The sequence below is a fragment of the Terrapene carolina genome, unplaced genomic scaffold (genome assembly GCF_002925995.2).
Source record: "Terrapene carolina triunguis isolate 2854851 unplaced genomic scaffold, T_m_triunguis-2.0 Scaffold310, whole genome shotgun sequence".
Classification (NCBI taxonomy): domain Eukaryota; kingdom Metazoa; phylum Chordata; order Testudines; family Emydidae; genus Terrapene; species Terrapene triunguis.
In genome coordinates this window covers 5,605,156-5,623,161 of record NW_020664661.1, presented here as the reverse complement: position 1 = coordinate 5,623,161, position 18,006 = coordinate 5,605,156, and the positions used below count along the sequence as shown (strand labels likewise).

At 46.6% G+C, this 18,006-nt stretch overlaps 1 protein-coding gene across 1 annotated transcript in view; it reads left to right on the top strand.

Annotated features, from left to right (window-relative positions):
• Positions 1-18,006, top strand: part of ALOX5 (arachidonate 5-lipoxygenase) — a 55,130-nt gene that overhangs the window by 11,123 nt on the left and 26,001 nt on the right. Inside the window, exons 2-4 of the mRNA XM_026657812.2 lie at positions 3,193-3,391; positions 7,600-7,681; positions 15,382-15,504. Coding sequence (XP_026513597.1) covers positions 3,193-3,391; positions 7,600-7,681; positions 15,382-15,504 — 404 coding nt within the window. The remainder of the gene's footprint in view (positions 1-3,192; positions 3,392-7,599; positions 7,682-15,381; positions 15,505-18,006) is intronic.

Here is an 18,006-nt window from a genome sequence, read left to right as displayed (position 1 = left end):
TAGAGCAGGAGGATAGGGAGTGGAGGTGATAACCAACTATTTTATGGTCTTCATGTCGAGAGTGGAACTGCTGGGATGGGAGAAGGAGGATAACTAGCAACAGTGGAATGCAATTAAGGAAAGGAAAAGTTAAGCTGAATATCAGGAGGCATTTCCAGTTGATGAGATTTTTCACCCTGCAAAATAATCTCCAAAGAGAAGTGTTGGGAGTCTGATAACCAATTAAAACTTGATTGGGCAAAACATTTGTGCATGCACTGGAGGGAACCATTTTGTATTGGTTGAGGGATGGACTAGAGGGCTTAAAACATTCTCTCTCATCTCTAACTTCGGAGTCCCTTATAACTAGGGCCCTACCAAATTCATGGCCATGAAAAATGCGTCACAGACCATGAAAGGTGGTTCTCCCCCATGAAATCTGGTCTTTTGTGTGCTTTTACCATAAACTATACAGATTTCATAGGGGAGACCAGCATTTCTCAAACTGGGGGTCCTGACCCAAAAGGCAGCCGCGGGCGGGGTTATTTTAGGGGACATCGCAGTATTGCCACCCTTACTTCTGCACTGCCACCTTCAGAGCTCACAGCTGGAGAGTGGCAGCTGCTGGCTGAGGACCCAGCTCTGAAAGCAGCAGCGCAGAAGTAATAGTGGCAATACCATACTATGCCATCCTTACTGCTGCTGGTGGCAGCACTGCTTTCAGAGCTGGGCTCCTGCCCAGCAGCCGCCACTCTCCGGCTACCCAGCTCTGAAGGCAGCGCCACCGCCAGCAACAGCACAGAAGTAAGGGTAGTAGTATTGCAAACTTCCTACAATAACCTTGCGCTGCCCCGTGCCCCATTACTATCTGGTGGCTGCATGGAGTGGATTGTAGAGAAAGTTGGGGCTCTCAGCCCAGTTCCTTGTGGACAAACGTCCTCATTACAAAACTGCTATCGCAACTGGTGTCCATAACATGTTTGTCTGCATTTTCTTCACTTTTCTGACTTGGTTTTTGTGACTTAGCCTTAACCTATAAAATAATGGGAGGGCTTGAGTGAAATGACCTCATATTGACAGGAAGTGATAATAAAAAATGTACCTGAAAGGAACAAGCAGGTGTGGTTTTTAGCAGGGGGGGTAGGAGGGGGAGGGCAGAATCACAGGACATATACATGCAGCATCATTTCAGATGGTACTAAACTCAGTGAAGGAAGAGGTAGAGTTCATGTTGGTTTCTAAGAATACCGAAAATGTTCCAAACCACAAACCAGGGAAGTTTCATTTTACAGCCACATCAAGCAACAAATTTAAACAAAAAGAGTGTGATTCCAAAACTGCCTAACAATTTCTCACCCAGGCTTGTCTTTCTGGTAATGCTCTGTCTTAACAAGAACATAACTTCTTCTGGGGGGGTCATAGGAACAGATTGGGCTCTTGCTTCTAGTCCCATGACAGTCCTAGCCAGTTCAGCTTAGCCATGGCAAGGGGCCTGTTGTCCTGCACCTTGTGCAGCCATTTACACTAGCGCAAAGGGAGTGTCAGATGCTGCCATTCTGACTCGCCAAACACAAGAGCATCACTGTTTATCTCAGCTGAGCTATAAAAGCAAACAGAGGCATTTCTAATGACTGGTATTCCACTAGTGCCTAGAGACTCTGAGATCAGAGCCCCAACGTGCTAGGCACGGCACGTACATAGAATGAGACACAGTCGTCACCCTAAAGACCTTACCTTCTAAACAGATGAGGCAGACAAGGAGTGGGAGAAAGGAAGGAGTGTTATCCCCATTTAACACCTGGAGAACTGAGGCACACAGACATTAAGTGACTTGCCCAAGGACCTGCACTAACTCTATAGCAGAGCTGGACAATGAACCCAGATCTGATTTCCAGTCCCTGATAGGGGAACTCAGGCCTTCCCTCTACCCTAGGTTCAGCCCAGGACAGGCAGTCAGGGATCATTCTGCCAGTCTCCTTGCTGCCACCTCCCTGGGCATCTTCCTACCAACCAAGCCTTTCCCTGGGCTTTCTCCTTGCCTGAAAGAGCCTTCCTCTCTAGGCTGACCTTTCTTTCAGGGCTGGGACTTGCAGGGCTCTGCCCTGGAATCTCCCAACAAAATCCCAAACCAAAAATACCAATTTAGACCAGCTTCTGCACTCCTCAAGCTTGACTGGTCATCCCTCACATCTCCTAAGCCCCATTCCTCAACTGGACGCCTCTTGGACACGTTTTCTGGAAGTCCAGATCCTGCACTTTTATCAGGGTTCCTCTCACTGGAGCTGCTCCCCCCACCCATGTGGCTGCTCTATGTCTCTCCTGGCCTCCTGCCGGACATCTCTACCTAGGAAAGGATCTCAGATCCAACTCTCCCCCTGGGCTTTCTCCTGAGTTCTCTAATCTCTCATCCCAGAGAGTGACTACAGAGTTTCTCCTGACAGCCCCCATCTGCTCTAGACTTCCTTCCTTTATAGTAACCACCCAGCTCCTCCTCTCCCAGCTGGGACTCATCTTTAATTTAGCCTGGCCCACCCTCCAGGTGCAGCCAGGTGGGTTAATTGGCCTCTCAGGCCCACTTTAACACTTATAAAGCCAGGATGGGATATATATCTCATCAGTCTACCTCAGGTGTTCTCAAACTTCATTGCACCGTGACCCCCTTCTGACAATTACTACACAACCCCAGGTTGGGGGACCAAAGCCTGAACCCGCCCAAATCCCGCCACCTGGGCATAGGGGGAAGGCCAAGCCGAAGTCCGAGGGCTTCAGCCCAGGGTGGGAGAGCTGTAACCTGAGCCCTGTCATCCAGGGCTGAAGACCTCGGACTCAGGCTTTGGCCCCGGATCCCAGCAAGTCTAAGGCAGCCTTGGTGACCCCATTTAAAATGGGTTGTGACCCACTTTGGGTTCCCGACCGTTCTTTTCTGGGATGCTGTTGGAGTAGTTATAAATATTTTTACTAGCAGTAGATTTGTTCAGAAATCACAAATGAATCAAAGCATTATCAAGTCCCCAACACAAATTTCACCCTTTCCATATTTCTAGGATATCTGTGCATGGCTTGTTCTTAGATATTCTCCTACCCATCCATTTGTCAATTTGCTGTCTGAAAATAACCCTTCATTTTTTCCCCTTTGCAAACAAGAGGTTCCATTTGGAGCTGGGGTGCTTTCTGTGTGTTCAGCCGGTCACAGATCATTTTTCTTCTCCACAGATCGACTCCTATGATGTGACTGTGGCAGAAGACCTGGGAGAAATCCAGCTGCTAAAAATTGAGAAGCGAAAGTACTGGGTTCATGACGACTGGTACCTCAGGTACATCACTGTGAAAACGCCAGTAGGTGACCATCTGGAATTCCCATGTTACAGATGGATTACAGAGGATAAAGAGATTGTCCTCCGAGATGGAAGAGGTGAGCGTCATGAGAGAACTAGTAACCCCTAGCTCAGGAATTTAAATTTCACTGCTTTTGCGGGGACATGTTCTATGCCCTTGTTGTGGCCTCAGAGCTGGAGGATCTATCCAGCCCTGGGGCCAGAGGAGTTCTATGCCCCCGCTGATTACTGGGGGGACCTGTACCCCTGCTCCCCCTCCTTGTGCTCACCCCTGCCCCTAGAGCAATGAGGACTCCCCCTATCTTTCCCTCTCCTTCCAGAGACACCCAAACCCTCTCTCCAACTCCAGTTCCTTCTCTCCCACCTGCAAACCTACCACACCCCCTGTGGGATATATGCTCCTGGCTGACCGTGACCTCAGTGCTGGTTTATGAACTGTCCACTGGGTCTTGCACAGGGAAACGAGTTGGGTTACTTTGAGGACATGTGCTAAGGAGATTTTTTTTCCAGTGGTGGAGATGGTCAATACACTGTTCCTAAATTGCAGGCTGGCCTCAATGCTCAGTTTCCGGCTGATCCATTGCTGGAAAGCCTCTCTAGTCCTTGGCCGAGCATCCCCCGGCTGCCTAACCTTGAGACTCTAAAATATAGCAGTTTTCCAAGTATTATCCACCTGGAAACTGTCCCGTTTTCTAAAACCCAGGAAAGGGCAGCTTGGAATGAAATTCCAGTTCAGAGAGCATTAGGGCTGGCTGGGAAGTAGAATTCAACTAAGCTGTTTCATCCTGCTGTCTGTTACAGCTTTCCCCCTATTCCATTTTGTTTCTTACAGCTGTCCCCTTACTCCATCTTGTTTTTGTTCTCCTCCTGTGGCCGCCCCTCCCTGGCTGTTAAGTTGTTTACCAGGGCCACTGCCCTTCTCAAAGGGAGGTCCCCTTAAGTTGTTTACCAAGAGCCATTGCCCTTCTCAAAGGGAGGGCCACTTGTGCTGCGTGCTAAGTGGGACCCCTGCCCTGTTCAAAGGGTTGGTCCTGTTATCACCTTGTTAAACCTGGGCTTGGTGTAGGGTAGGCAATGTCCAGAGCTGCAAGACCTAATGTGTTTTTGAGATCCTGGGCATGAGTCATAGGCCTCATGTGCTTTTGAGTCCTGAGGTGGGAACTCACGCCTATGGTCCAGGACTCTGCCCAGGCACATCTCTATGCTCACCTGCAGTTTTTCCCTGTATCTCCTCCCCTGTGACAGAAGGAGCCTATCAGGATTACTGGTGGGGAAACTGCCTGAGATTGCCTTTAAGAACAGGCATTTTTGAAACAAACATCAGAAAGGTTCCTGCATTGCTACCTGGTCTGATCAGCCGGGGGTTCTGGAGGGTCCTTTCTCCGCTCTCGTTTTATTTTTGAGCGTACCCCCGTTTTTAAACCCCCCCCCCCACGAAGAACGAATTGCTGCCTGAGAGACCTCCTGATTATCAAGACCGTACCGAGCCCTCCTTGCTTCTTCTGATGTTGTTGCTGCTTCTGCCTTTGCTGCTGCCTTGGGGACTGGTAAGAATCCCTCTGTGAAACTTTCTATACTTTTATTACTTTAGCTGCTGGCTCTGTTTCCCCAGCACACAGACTCAAGCTAAACCTTGGTCTGTGTCTTAAAACCTCTCTTAAACTCCTTGGTCTGTATCTGTAATCTGTTTCTTGCTTTGCAGCACCTTTGCTGCTAGAAATAAGCCTGTGCCTTCCTGAACTGTATCCTGGGCTGCCAGCTTGCAGCCACCCCCCCGCTTGCAGCCACCACTAGTAAAATCCCCCTCCCCCCTTGGAGCTGTATCCTGGGCACACACCACTCTGCCCTCTGGAACTACCCCTAGTATAAGGTGCACCCATTAGGTTAGATTTTGTCTTTTAGTCTAGATAAGTTGTAATTTCATTTTGCATAGCTGTAGTTAAGTTAGGTTTAGAAAATTGCTTGCATTGTACCCTGTAAGTTAGGCTTAAAGAATTGTTGCATTGTGTTTTGTTACTTGCTAATTTGTGTAGTTTTGGTTAAGTTAAATCATAGATAAGATTTTGCTGTGTTTTGTATAATTGTCTCTCTGCTGTTTAAACTTGCAGCCTGACTGTTCTGTGTCTCCCTGAGTTTAAATCTCCCTCCACCACATGCTCCTCTTCCCCCATCCCCCAACCTCACTTCTCTACCACTTTCTTTCTCTCTCTCTCTCTCTTTCTCTCTGCTGTTCAAACTTGCAGCCTGTCTGCTCTCTCTCTTTCTAGCATAAAACCCCATTGGTTACCCCTTTTCTCTCTAACACACCTCACATTTTACATTTACACCACTGTGACACATTGTTTACCTAGAGTTGTTGGTTATTTAACACATTTTACCCATAACTGTTAGTTGGTTATATGCTGCTGTGACACACTCTTTACATAGAAATTGTTAGCTACCTGTTACATTTATACTTCAGTGTTAATTGGTTACCAACTGTATTGTATCCCACTGTATTGTACCCCACTATTGAAACCCCCTATCCCATTTACTAGAAGAACCCCCCCCATCATTGTCTATTGTAAACACCCTATACACCCCATCCCATCGTATTTCATTGTTAAATTCCCACCACTTCCTTTTTCCTTTAATAAAGAAATTAATTGGCACCCCACCTGTGTGGTAATTGCTCCCCAAGATCCCATATACCTGCTGGCAGGGACACCTGCAAGAGCCAGAAACAGGCTGATGGTGTGAAATGTGTCGGAGATAGCTGTTGGTGCTGTGCTGAGAAAAGTGCCCTAGCCCTTGTGTGCTACCCCTGCATTTTAACTGGCTCTGGTTACCCACTGCCAATACAGTACCGTGGCCAAAGACAGGCACTTCATTGGCTACATAATCCAGTTGCTCACAACTGTGCCTTTGTGGCAATTAAGTTTGACTGCTGCAATATGCTATAGTGTGCACCATTAAAAATACTGATCTAGTGCCAGTAGATATGGGGTGGGAACCAAGGGTTTAACCAGTTTTGCTGCATTCAGGTCATTGGCTGCATAATTAGACATGCAGCCCTAAGGAGTTTGCTTTTCAGTGGTTAAGGCCCTTAATAGTCGGGTGCCAACTTTTTTTCTCAGCTTCTGGCTCCCTCATTGATCTCTCCACCTGTGGGTTATTCGGAGGGGTAGGAGAGGGATTCTCCATAACTTGCCGTGGCTTTATTTCAACCCTTGCTTTCAAGAGAGGAAGGTGGTGTGTGGATTTCAGTTTGTAAAGAAGTAAAGAACATTAGCAAGATCCTGCCAGTAGCTTAACCAGACTGCATTGTCTACTATCAGCCCTGTTCCATCTGCCATTTCTACCTCTGAACCTTAAACAAACATTTCCTGAAAATCCCTAATGGCTTTATTTGCATTCTCTTTTGTGTATGTAAAGCGGGTCGGGTCTTGTCCATCACTTTTTCTTGTGGGTTGTCCTGTTAGCTGCTCTTTCTCTTCTATTCCCCATCCTTTCTAAGAAAGTCTCTGTCTCATTCAGTAACATCAGGGCCACGGGTTCAGAGCATCAAGCCATCAGTTTTGGAAAGCCTCTCTCTTTCTTCTGATCCTGAAGCTACCGGCATGGAACTTGGCATGGAAGAAACACTTGTTCTTTCAGTGTAAGAACAGAGAGTATGAACCTAGGAGAGGGATGTCAAGACATTTTCTAGCGTCAGCATTCTTCAGCAGAGAAGATTTAACAAGGCTGTATCTTCCTTGATCATATGTCGCTCCTCAACCTTAACCAACCTCCACCCTGTAGTGCGAGGACTTGTGCCCTGGCTCCATAGCTCAGGGGTTAAAGTGGTGGTCTCAGAATCCAGGGGTCATAGGTTCAACTCTCACTGGGGCCTGGATTGCAATCTCTGCCTCATACTCTCCTCACTGGTTCTTCCTCAGTTGCTTGTCACTCTTCAGCCTTAACCAACCTCCTTCCTGTACAGAGGGGCCTGGCTCCCTAGCACAGCAGATGAATATTCCAGTGTAGTCTGATGTGTAGAAGTTATTCTTAGAGACACTCTCCATGGCTGCAGGGCAGTAATTCTGAGGATGAAAATAACCCTTTTGCTGTTCAGACCCATTGTATTTCACTGGGCAGGGGGCAAACTGTCTGCTATAACTGAGTACAAGAGAGAACTGCAGCTGATTTGCTACAGCACATAGTAGGAGAACCCAGATAATGACACTTATGTCCCATTACCCAACTGGAGGATTAGACAGTGAAGGGTAAAGAAACCTCATAGCACTGTTTCTTCATTTGTTCACAGCAAAGCTGCACCGGGATGACAAGACTCAGATCCTCAAGCAGCACAGACGCAAAGAACTTGAAGAACGGCAAAAAATGTATCGGTGAGTTTCCTTTAACAGTCCTGCTTTGTGATGTCAGCTGCCCAGGGAGGCCTAGTTCTATTCCTAGCAGGTGAGTGTCCGTGGCACAAAATCACCATGGTGACTGGCACCTGTTTGTAAACAGGGTCTGAATGAGCTAGTGGTGAACTGGGGGGAAAGACTTCAGGAACAGACTGCATTTGCATGGACATGCCTACTCTGCATAGGTGTTCAGCACACAGAGTTTCTTTGCCCAAGTGATCAGTTGTGGCTGGTCTGGGGTAATGAAATGTTGTTACCTTATTGTATGAGTAAATGGCAGCAGAACTCTACTTAGCCTGTCCTGATTGAAGGGGTCACCCAAACCCAAACCTAAACAGGAGGTGGGGATGGCAAATCCCAATGAGAGCCACAGTGGGGAGGATGGTAGGTGCTTTGTGTAGTACCATAGCTAATTATGTTAATCTGAGGTATGATTATTGCTAGTTGAAAACTTTTCCCTTGGTGTGGACTTTGCCTAAAAGAGTCCTAGACATTTGACTCCACTTCCCTTTCCAGCGATTAAAGACAGAGCTGACTGGACTCAGCTGAGATCTTTGTTTCTGTTCAGTGATTATTAGAACTGAAATCACTGATGAGCATGTTTTGGGGCTAAGCTGTAGAACTGGTATTGGGACAGTGTTGCAGTGAAAGACAATGAAGAGGCAGCCACAGCAAGGTTCCCCTCTAGGCAGTGAAATCACTAAGGGCTGAGCTAAAGGGGGAAACCTCAGAACATGGCATTGCAGAAGTGGTGGTGAGCAGTAAACAGCAGCAGTGGTATGAGTGACAGAGAGGACAGTTGCAGCAAGTTGCCAGCTGTAGCAGAGATAATAGCAGCAGTGGTGAGCAGCGGCACAGATAGCAGCAGCAGTGGAGGCATTGCTCAATGCCCCCCTCCTTCCAGGGGTGGGAGGTGAATCCATGTGAATGCACCTCTGAACTCTGGATTGTCACTGACCAAAGCCAATCAGCTGAGAGTGGGGAGCAGCAGATGGAAAGGGGAGTGGCATGTTAAAGGGACATTCATTCGTTGGACTTTCACAATGCAAAGTGGGAAACTGAGGCAAAGGATGCTGCCCAACATACTGTAGGGTGGATGTTTGCTTATGGTAATGTGCTTTTGAATGGTGGTTGTGGTGTTTTCCCAGATTAACGCTGGTTCCAATTCCTCTTTTAATAGAAGTTTTCTTTTGCTATACACAGGCGCCGTGCTTGTGAGTGGGGAAGTGTTGCTTCTTAGCAGCGCCTAGGAATGGTGTGTTGTTTTCATGGATTACAGGGTGGGGGCTCAAGCCAGTTCTGTTTTGCATTGTTGTGAGGAACCTCTAGCTATTGAACCTGGCCCTTGTTGCTCCCGACTCCTCTGGGGAGAAGGGTTACAAGCTGGCAGCTTCCACAGAGTGGCCGAGCACTGGATGGAGACAGAACGTCCCTCTGGCTCCCGGAGCAGGTCTCTTCAGGTCAGGGTTAAAGCAGGCTGGAAGGACGGTGCAGTCAGGCTTGCCCGGATGCTGCAAATACCATACCAGTTCTGTGAGCAGACAAAACCCTTCACTCACCCATATTGTCTAGATGACACATTTCACCGAGGCTGAATTCATTGACGCAATTCATTCCAGTGCTTAATCACTGACAGTTAGGCAGTTTTTCCTAATGTCCAAACTAAACCTCCCTTGTTGCAATTTAAGCCCATTGCTTCTTGTTCTATCCTCAGAGGTTAAGAAGAACAATTTTTCTCCCTCCTACTTGTAACAACCTTTTATGTACTTGAAACTGTTATCATGTCCACTCTGTCTTCTTTTTTAGACTAAACAAATCCAGTTTTTTCAATTTTCCCTCATAGATCATGCTTTCTAGTCCTTTAGTCATTTTTGTTGCTCTTCTCTGGATTTTCACCAATTTGTCCACATCTTTCCTGAAATGTGGCACCCAGAACTGGACACAGTACTCCAGTTGAGGCCTAATCAGTGTGGAGTAGAGCGGAAGAATTACTTCTCATGTCTTGCTTACAACACTCCTGCTAATATATCCCAGAATGATGTTCGCTTGTTTTGCAACAGTGTTACACTGTTGACTCATATTTAGCTTGTGGTCCACTACGACCTCCAGATCCCTTTCTGCAGTACAGACGCTCCCCAGTTACACAAACCCGACTTACGCAAATCCGCACTTACGAAAAAAGTTCCGTAAGCTAGAAACTTTTTTTTGTTTTTTTTTTTTTTTTGGGGTGGGGGGGGTTGTGTAATTGTCGGAGATACGTTCCCAACTTACGCAAAATTCGAGTTACACAAGGCATTCCGGAACGGAACACTTGCGTAAGTTGGGGAGTGTCTATACTCCTTCCTAGGCAGTCATTTCCCATTTTGTATGTGTGCAACTGATTTTTCCTTCCTAAGTGGAGTACTTTGCATTTGTCCTTATTGAATTTCATCCTATTTACTTCAGACCATTTCTCCAGTTTGTCCAGATCAGTTTGAATTTTAATCCTATCCTCCAAAGCACTTGCAACCCCTCCCAACTTGGTATCCTCCGCAAACTTTAGAAGTGTACTCTCTATGCCATTATCTAAATCATTGATGAAGATATTGAACAGAACCGGACCCAGAACTGATCCCTGCGGGACCCCACTCATTATACCCTTCCAGCATGACTGTGAACCACTGATAATTACGGGTTTTCCAACCAGTTATGCACCCACCTTATAGTAGCTCCATCTAGATTGTATTTCCCTACTTTGTTTATGAGAAGGTCATGCAAGACAATATCAAAAGCTTTATTAAAGTCAAGATATACCACATCTACTGCTTCCCCCTTATCCACAGAGGTTGTTACACTGTCAAAGAAAGCTATCAGGTTGGTTTGACGTGATTTGTTCTTGACAAATCCATGCTGACTGTTACTTATCACCTTATTATTTTCTAAATGTTTGCTTAATTATTTAATTTTTTGTTTTTTAAATTAATGGAGATATCCTATCTCCTAGAGCTGGAACGGTTCTTGAAAGGTCATCAAGTCCAGCCCCCTGCCTTCACTAGCAGGACCAAGTACTGATTTTTGCCCCTAGATCCCTAAGTGGCCCCCTCAAGGATTGAACTCACAACCCTAGGTTTAACAGGCCAATGCTCAAACCACTGAGCTATCCCTCCCCATTGCTCCATTATCTTTCTGGATACAGAAGTTAATCTGACTGGTCTGTAATGAGACAGAGGCTTCCTTCAAAATGATGGGAAACAGAATAGAAAGAGCAGCTACCGGGACAATTCCCGAGGAAAAGTTCTGGACAAGACCAGCTTTACATGCACAAAAGGGAATGCAAATAAAGCCATTTGGAATTCAAGGGTAATGGCTGTTTAAGGTTCAGAGGTAGAAATGGCAGCTCTATCAGGACAGAAAACAAACAATGCAATCTGCATCTGACTGGCAATCTGACAGGCTTTCTAATGTTCTTCCTGCTTCGCAAACCACCTTCCTTTGGTTTGAAATAAAAATTTCCCACTCAGATTCCAACACAATGGGCACAGTGTAAGAACATTAGTATAGTAGAAAGTACCACAGCATTGTGCCTCCTTTAGGTAGCATTAGTTTTCTTCTAAGCTGTTAAGGGGGTTCTGCGTCTGTGTAGTGTTGCCTTTTGGAAGAGAACAAACTTAGCCTGAGCACTTTAAGCTGTTAGAAACTTTATGACCCTTTTTCTGCATAAGAGTAAGGCATGCCAGCCAAATGTACATCCCACTAAATGATTTCTGCAGTTTTAGCTGGATACAGTACTATTTATTTCCAGCCTAGAGGCAGAATGTGGTCTAATGGGCTGAGCATGGGACGAGACAGCAGGGACTTCTGAGAACTTATCCTAGTTCTGAGGCATGTCACCTTTCCATGTGTTTCCTTATCTGTAATGTGTGTTTCTATTATTAATAAAATGGTGTTGTATTGCTGTGTGCTGGCCTGTTCCATCACAGTGCTGGCTGTATGAGAGGGTGGAGTGAGTGAGTCCTATATTTTATACTTGCATACCCATATCTTATGAACCAAATCATAAGAGGTGCTAAGCAACTGCAGCTCCTAGTGAAGTCAAAGGGCATTTCAGTGCCTTCTGGGTTGTGGCCCTATATATACATTATGGGCCTGATTCTTAGCTCCGAAACATGCTCATCAGTGACTTCAGTTCTAATAATCACTGAACAGAAACAAGGATCTCAGCTGGGTCTAATCAGTTCTGTCTTTAACCACTGGAAAGGGGAGGGGGTCTTCCACACCTGTTAGCTTTCACCCAACCCTTCTTTAAAAATTTTCCACAACCTTTTTGTTCTACATGCCAGCAGTCTGGTTCCATTTTGGTTAAGGTGGAGCCCATCCCTCCTGCATAAGCTACTCCCGCCCCAAAAGTTTCCACAGTTCCTAATCAACCTAAATCCCTCCTCCCTACGCCATCGTCTCATCCATGCATTTAGACCATAGCGCCTAGGAGCTCTAGTCAAGGACCAGGATCCCATTTTGCTAGGCGCTGTACAAACACAGAACAAAAAGATAGGTCCTGCCCAAAACAGCCGACAATGTTCTCTCTAGTTGCATTGCTCACTGCTGTGAACCATATGCCTCAGTGCCGTGAATGATATTTCTAGCAGACTCACCAGGGATACTGATAATGACATATTTATAACAATGCCTTTCATTCTGAAGGAACCAAACATGCTTTATTTACACACACACACTGTAGGTCTGATTCCCCATTGCCAGGCATGGCCATTTACACCTGTGCAAAGTGGTGTAAACACACTACTCATTTCATAGCCTTTGACACCCACTGCACACAGAGGTCAATGACTACACAAGGTGCAAAGCTGTGGAGAATCACATCACCATTAATGACTGCTTCTTGGAGCTGCTAGTCCTGGAACCCACAAGGGGAGAAGCAATTCTTGATTTAGTCTTAAATGGCATACTGGATCTCTTCCAAGATGTGAATATAGCTGAACCTGTTGGTAATAGCGACCATAATGTAATTAAATTTAACTTCCTCGGGGGGGCAGGAAGGGGGAAGAAATACCAAAAACACTCACCACAGTAACAGTTAACTTCACAAAGGGGAGCTACACAAAAATGAGGATGCTGATTAGCTAGAGATTAAAAAGATCAGTGACAAGGGTAAAATACCTACAAGCAGCCTGGAGACTACTTAAAAACACCATAATAGAGTCTCAGACTACATATATACCCCAAATAAAAAAAAAGACCATAGGAGGACTGAAAGAATGCCACCATGGCTAAGCAGAAGAGTAATGGAGGCAAAAAGGCATCCTTTAAAATTTGGAACTCAAATCCTAATGGGGAAAATAGGAAGGAGCACAAACTCTGTCAAGTAAAATGTACAATTATAATAAGGCAGGCCAAGAAAGAATTTGAGAAGCAACTTGCTAAAGATGTAAAACCTCAGAGTAAAATTGAAGCCAGAAGCCTCCCAAACAGTCAGCAGGGCCACTAGACAACAAAATCGTTAAAGGAGCACTCAGGAAGACAAGGCCATTGCAGAGGAGCTAAATGAATTCTTTGCATCGGTCTTCACTGCAGAGGATGTGGGGGAAATAACCACATCAGAGCTATTCTTTTGGAGTGACAGATCTGAGGAACTGTCCCAAATTGATATGTCAATAGAAGAGGTTTTGGAACACATTAATAAACTAAACAGTAATCAGTCACCAGGACCAGATGGTATTCCCCCAAGAGTTCTGAAGGAACTCAAATATGAAATTGCAGAACTACTAACTGGTATGTAACCTATCATTCAAATCAGCTTCTGTACCAGATGACTGGAGGATAGCTAATGTGATGCCAATTTTTTAAAAAGGCTCCAGAGATGATCCTGGCAATTACAGGCCAGTAAGCCTGACTTCAGTACCAGGCAAACTGGTTGAAACTATAGTAAAGAATAGAATGATCAGACACATAGATGAACAGAATATGTTGGGGAAGAGTCAACATGCCTTTTGCAAAGGGAAATCATCCCTCACAAATCTATTAGAATTCTTCGAGGGAGTGAACAAGCATGTGGACAAGGGTGATCCAGTGGATATAGTGTACTTAGATTTTCAGAAAGCCTTTGACAAGGTCCCTCACCAAAGACTCTTAAGGAAAGTAAGTAGTCATAGGACAAGATGGGAGGTCCTCTCAGGGATTATTAACTGGTTAAAAGACAGGCAAGAAATGGTAGGAATAAATGGTCAGTTTTCAGAATGGAGAGAGGTAAGTAGCAGGGTCCCCCACAGATCTGTATAAGGACCTGTGTTATTCAACATATTCATTAAGGGAAAAGGGGATGAGCAATGAAGTGGTAAAGTTGGCAGATGACACAAAATTATTCGAAATAGTTAAGTCCAAAGCAGACTCGGAGGGAATCAGAGGGGATCTCACCAAACTGGGTGACTGGGTAACAAAAGGGCAGATGAAATTCAATGGTGATAAGTGCAAAGTAATGTACAGTGGAAAAAATCATTCCAACTATACATATACAATGATGGGGTATAAATTAGGTCTGACCCTAAATTCCCTCTAAGCTGCGCAGCTGCGCAGCAGCCTATTAAGTACCGCACAGTTGCTCAGGGCTGCGGCGGGGAGCGATGCCACTCCCCCAGCCCTGGAACTGCCACAGCAGGGAGAGGTACCTCTTCCCGCCAACCCCAGCCCAGTCCCGGACCTATTGCAGTTGGGGGAGAGGCGCCCCTCCCGCAGCCCCAGCCCAGCCCTGCCGCGGCCTTGGGAAAAGCACCTATCCCGCAGATCCAGCCCAGCCCCAGACCTACTGTGGCTGGAGGAGAGGCACCCCGGCCCCAACCCAGCCCCGGCCCGGACCTGCCACAGCCAGGGAAGAGGTGCCTATCCTGTGGCCCCAACCCCGGAGCTGCCGCATCAGGGAGAGGCAGGGAGAGATGCTCTCCTCCAGCCCTAGACCTGTCGCGGCCAGGGGAGAGGCGATTATCCAATGGCCCTAGCCCCGGAGCTGCCGCAGCGGGGAGAGGCACTTCCCCCTCCCCCAGCCCCAGTGCTGCTGTGGGGAGAGAGAGATGGGGAGTCCTCTCTCCCTGACGTAGCCCCGGGGCAGCCTTCACCCCAAACTCCTCATCTCCGGCCCCACCCCAGAGCCCACACCCCCAGCCGGAGCCCTCACCCCCCACACACACACCCCAACCCTCTGCCCCAGCCTTGAGCCCCTCATCGCTGGCCCCACCCTCCCACACTCCGAACCCCTCAGCCCCACGCCCACTACATGAATTTTGTTATGTGCAGCAACATGGAGGTGATATGAAGTTGTGGTGGCCAAAAGTGTAAGTGGGTTCAAAAAAGAACTGGATTAGTTCATGGAGAATAAGTCTATCAATGGCTATTAGTCAACCCCATGCTCTGGGTGACCATAAACCCCTGAATACCAGAAGCTGGGAGGAGAAGACAGAGATGGATCACTCCATGATTGCCCTGTTCTGTGCAATTCCCCTAAAGTGCTGGTGCTGGCCAGTGTTGAAGACAGGATATTGGGCAAGATGGACCATCATCCGACCTAGCATAGTAGCTCTTTTATCCTTACGGCAATACAAATAATTAATAACAATGACATTAAAGATACTATGCTGTGCTGTTTACATGGTTGACACCACTCCCTTTCCTTTTTTCCCTCTTCCCTTTCTCAGATGGAAGGAATGGCATCCCGGCTTTCCTTTAAGCATCGATGCGAATTGTCACAGTGACTTGCCTCGCGACATCCAGTTTGACAGTGAGAAGGGAGTCGATTTCGTTCTGAACTACTCCAAAGCGTACGTGTTTCTGTAGAATTTCTGATCAGAAAAGCTGGGAATGGGGGACATACATGAAATTGTATTTTGTTCAAGATGTTTCCCTTCTTTTAAATTTAAAAACTAGAAATTTCATTGGGATATTGAAGTTTGGAAATTTGGAAGTGGTTTTATGGTTGGTCAATAAATGGGGAAGATACTGCAGACCTTCCCCCCCAATTTGTCTTTTTTTTTTTTTTTCATTTCAAAATTTGAACCATTTGGAGCTTTGAGCTGGAAAAGTTTCAGGCATGACACTAAATCGTGCTTTGGGGATCAAAGGGGAGCAAAAGAGACATTGGAGACAAACCAAGGTACAGGGAATGTCTGCTGAGCAAAGACTGGGCATGCAGTGTACAATACCTTTTGATGGGATAACCCACAATTAAACATAACTCGTCTGAAGCATGTGGGTTAGTGAAATCTCCAGCCAACCCACCAACATCTGCATCTCTCACATCACTCATGAAATATGGTCATGACCATTCATCAGCATTAAAGATCCCATGGAACTCTTAGTACAGGGGGAATGAGACAGTCACCAGCTGATGGACAGCCCTCACTGAGAATAAGCCTGTCCTATCCACCAGGGGCTGGACTAGACAAGCCGGTATATCATTCCATCTCTGATTCTATTAATCATTTGGTATCTTAATTTTTTAAAATGCTGTTTTAAAAGCTGTGCTGTTGCCCATTAGAGGAACCAGACATCATTAATGTCAGCCAACATGACTTGATCCAAACTAAGGACTATTATTTCCCAGAGTCCAGCTGACCACCTGGATTGTCCCAAGCCATGATCTCATTGGGCCTTCTTTATGATGTCACAGCCATGCCCCAACTCACAGCAATGCGTGTTTGGCCTTCACCACCAAAACAAGAGGAAAATGCCTTCGCACATCGCGTTACATAGAATTCTACTATTGTTAAATTGGTGGGTGGGAGCGCGAGAGAGCATCCATCCCCCTCAGCCACACCTGGTCCCACAGTGGCATTTCTCTTTTTCTTCTCCCTGCTACTTTTCCTTCTCCTAGGAAGGATTTTTCATAGTGGATGGACACTGAATGTTTTAAAACTTTTTTTGAAATGCAAATATGGCCCTTGAAGAGAAGGAGCCGGACTCTATATAGCAATGAGCTCCCTATTGAGACCTTTCTCCAGCAGCTGCAGGCACTTAGCCTTCCATCTTATGCTACCCAGTGTACTCAAGGCATGAACGAATAGCTGACTAATGCACCCCCTCTTATGGCTTGGTCATGACAGCAGGAGAGACATCTGGGTGTTACAGCACGTGATTAAGTTGATGTTACAGATCATAGTCCAATGTTTCCCCTTTGACTGATGCTCACAGTTAGTAAATACCTATTCTGCTTAAGGGCCAGATTCTGATACCTCTACTCACTGTGCATAGTACCCTACTAGTCACATAGTCCCATTAGTTTCAGTGAGACTATTTGAGGAATGTCACAACTGGGAATTGGATGGTGAACCTGACTGGATGGAGCAGGAGTCAAACCAAGGGTCAAAGCTAGAGTCGGAGTCAGAGAGTCAAGCCAAGGATTGGAGCCAGAGTTGGAGACCAGATGCAGGGAACAGGAATAAGACAGAAACCAGGAGCAGGTCAGGTCAGGTAGCATAGAATAGCATATGGCAGGGTCTGTAGCAGCAGCAAGCTGGGATCCACACTGTTGTGCAGACAACTCCTTATGTCTCTTCTGGCTTAAATAGTGTATCCGGCCCAATCAGGTCCCTGTGGGTGGTACCTTTAGTGGTGCTTAAGGCCTTAGGTCTACCAATTCTCCAATTAGTTGAGCCATTGGGATGCGGGGGGGGGGGGGTTGTAGATGCAGCAGTGGCCTGCAGGCCTGGGCCCAGGCCCTGTGGATCCTTACAAGGAATACGTTTGGGATTTTCAAAGATGCTTAAGGGAATTAGGTGCCCAGATTTGGGTGCCTGACTCCCTTAGTCCGCTTTGAAAATCACTCAACACGAGAGAGGGGTTTTTTTTGAGATAGCATTTCCCTTATTCTTAATCCAGTGCCCCCATATTCTTATTAATGATGGGCGGGGGAGAAGGGGCGCAACTCCTTGGTAAGGGAAAAAGGGCAGGAAAGTTAAGCAAAAGAAGTTTTATGATTTATAGATACCAGGAGCGCTAACTGTTTCATAGATTCCTTGATTGGTAAGGCCAGAAGGGGGACCCTAGAGATCATAGTCTGACCTCCTGTATAACACAGGCCAGAGAATTCCTGCTCTTGTGTTGAGCCTGTAACTTCTGGCTATGCCTTTGCCTGCTAGATTAAAGAGTCCTCTTACCCAGGGCCAGCTCTAGGCACCAGCAAAACAAGCTGGTGCTTGGGGTGGCACATTTTTAGGGGCGGCATGGCCGGCGCCAGAATGCCGCCTCTAAAAATGTGCCCCGGCCGCCCTAGCTCACCTCCGCTGCTGCTGCCACGGTGCGCGAAACAGCTGATTCGCGCGCCG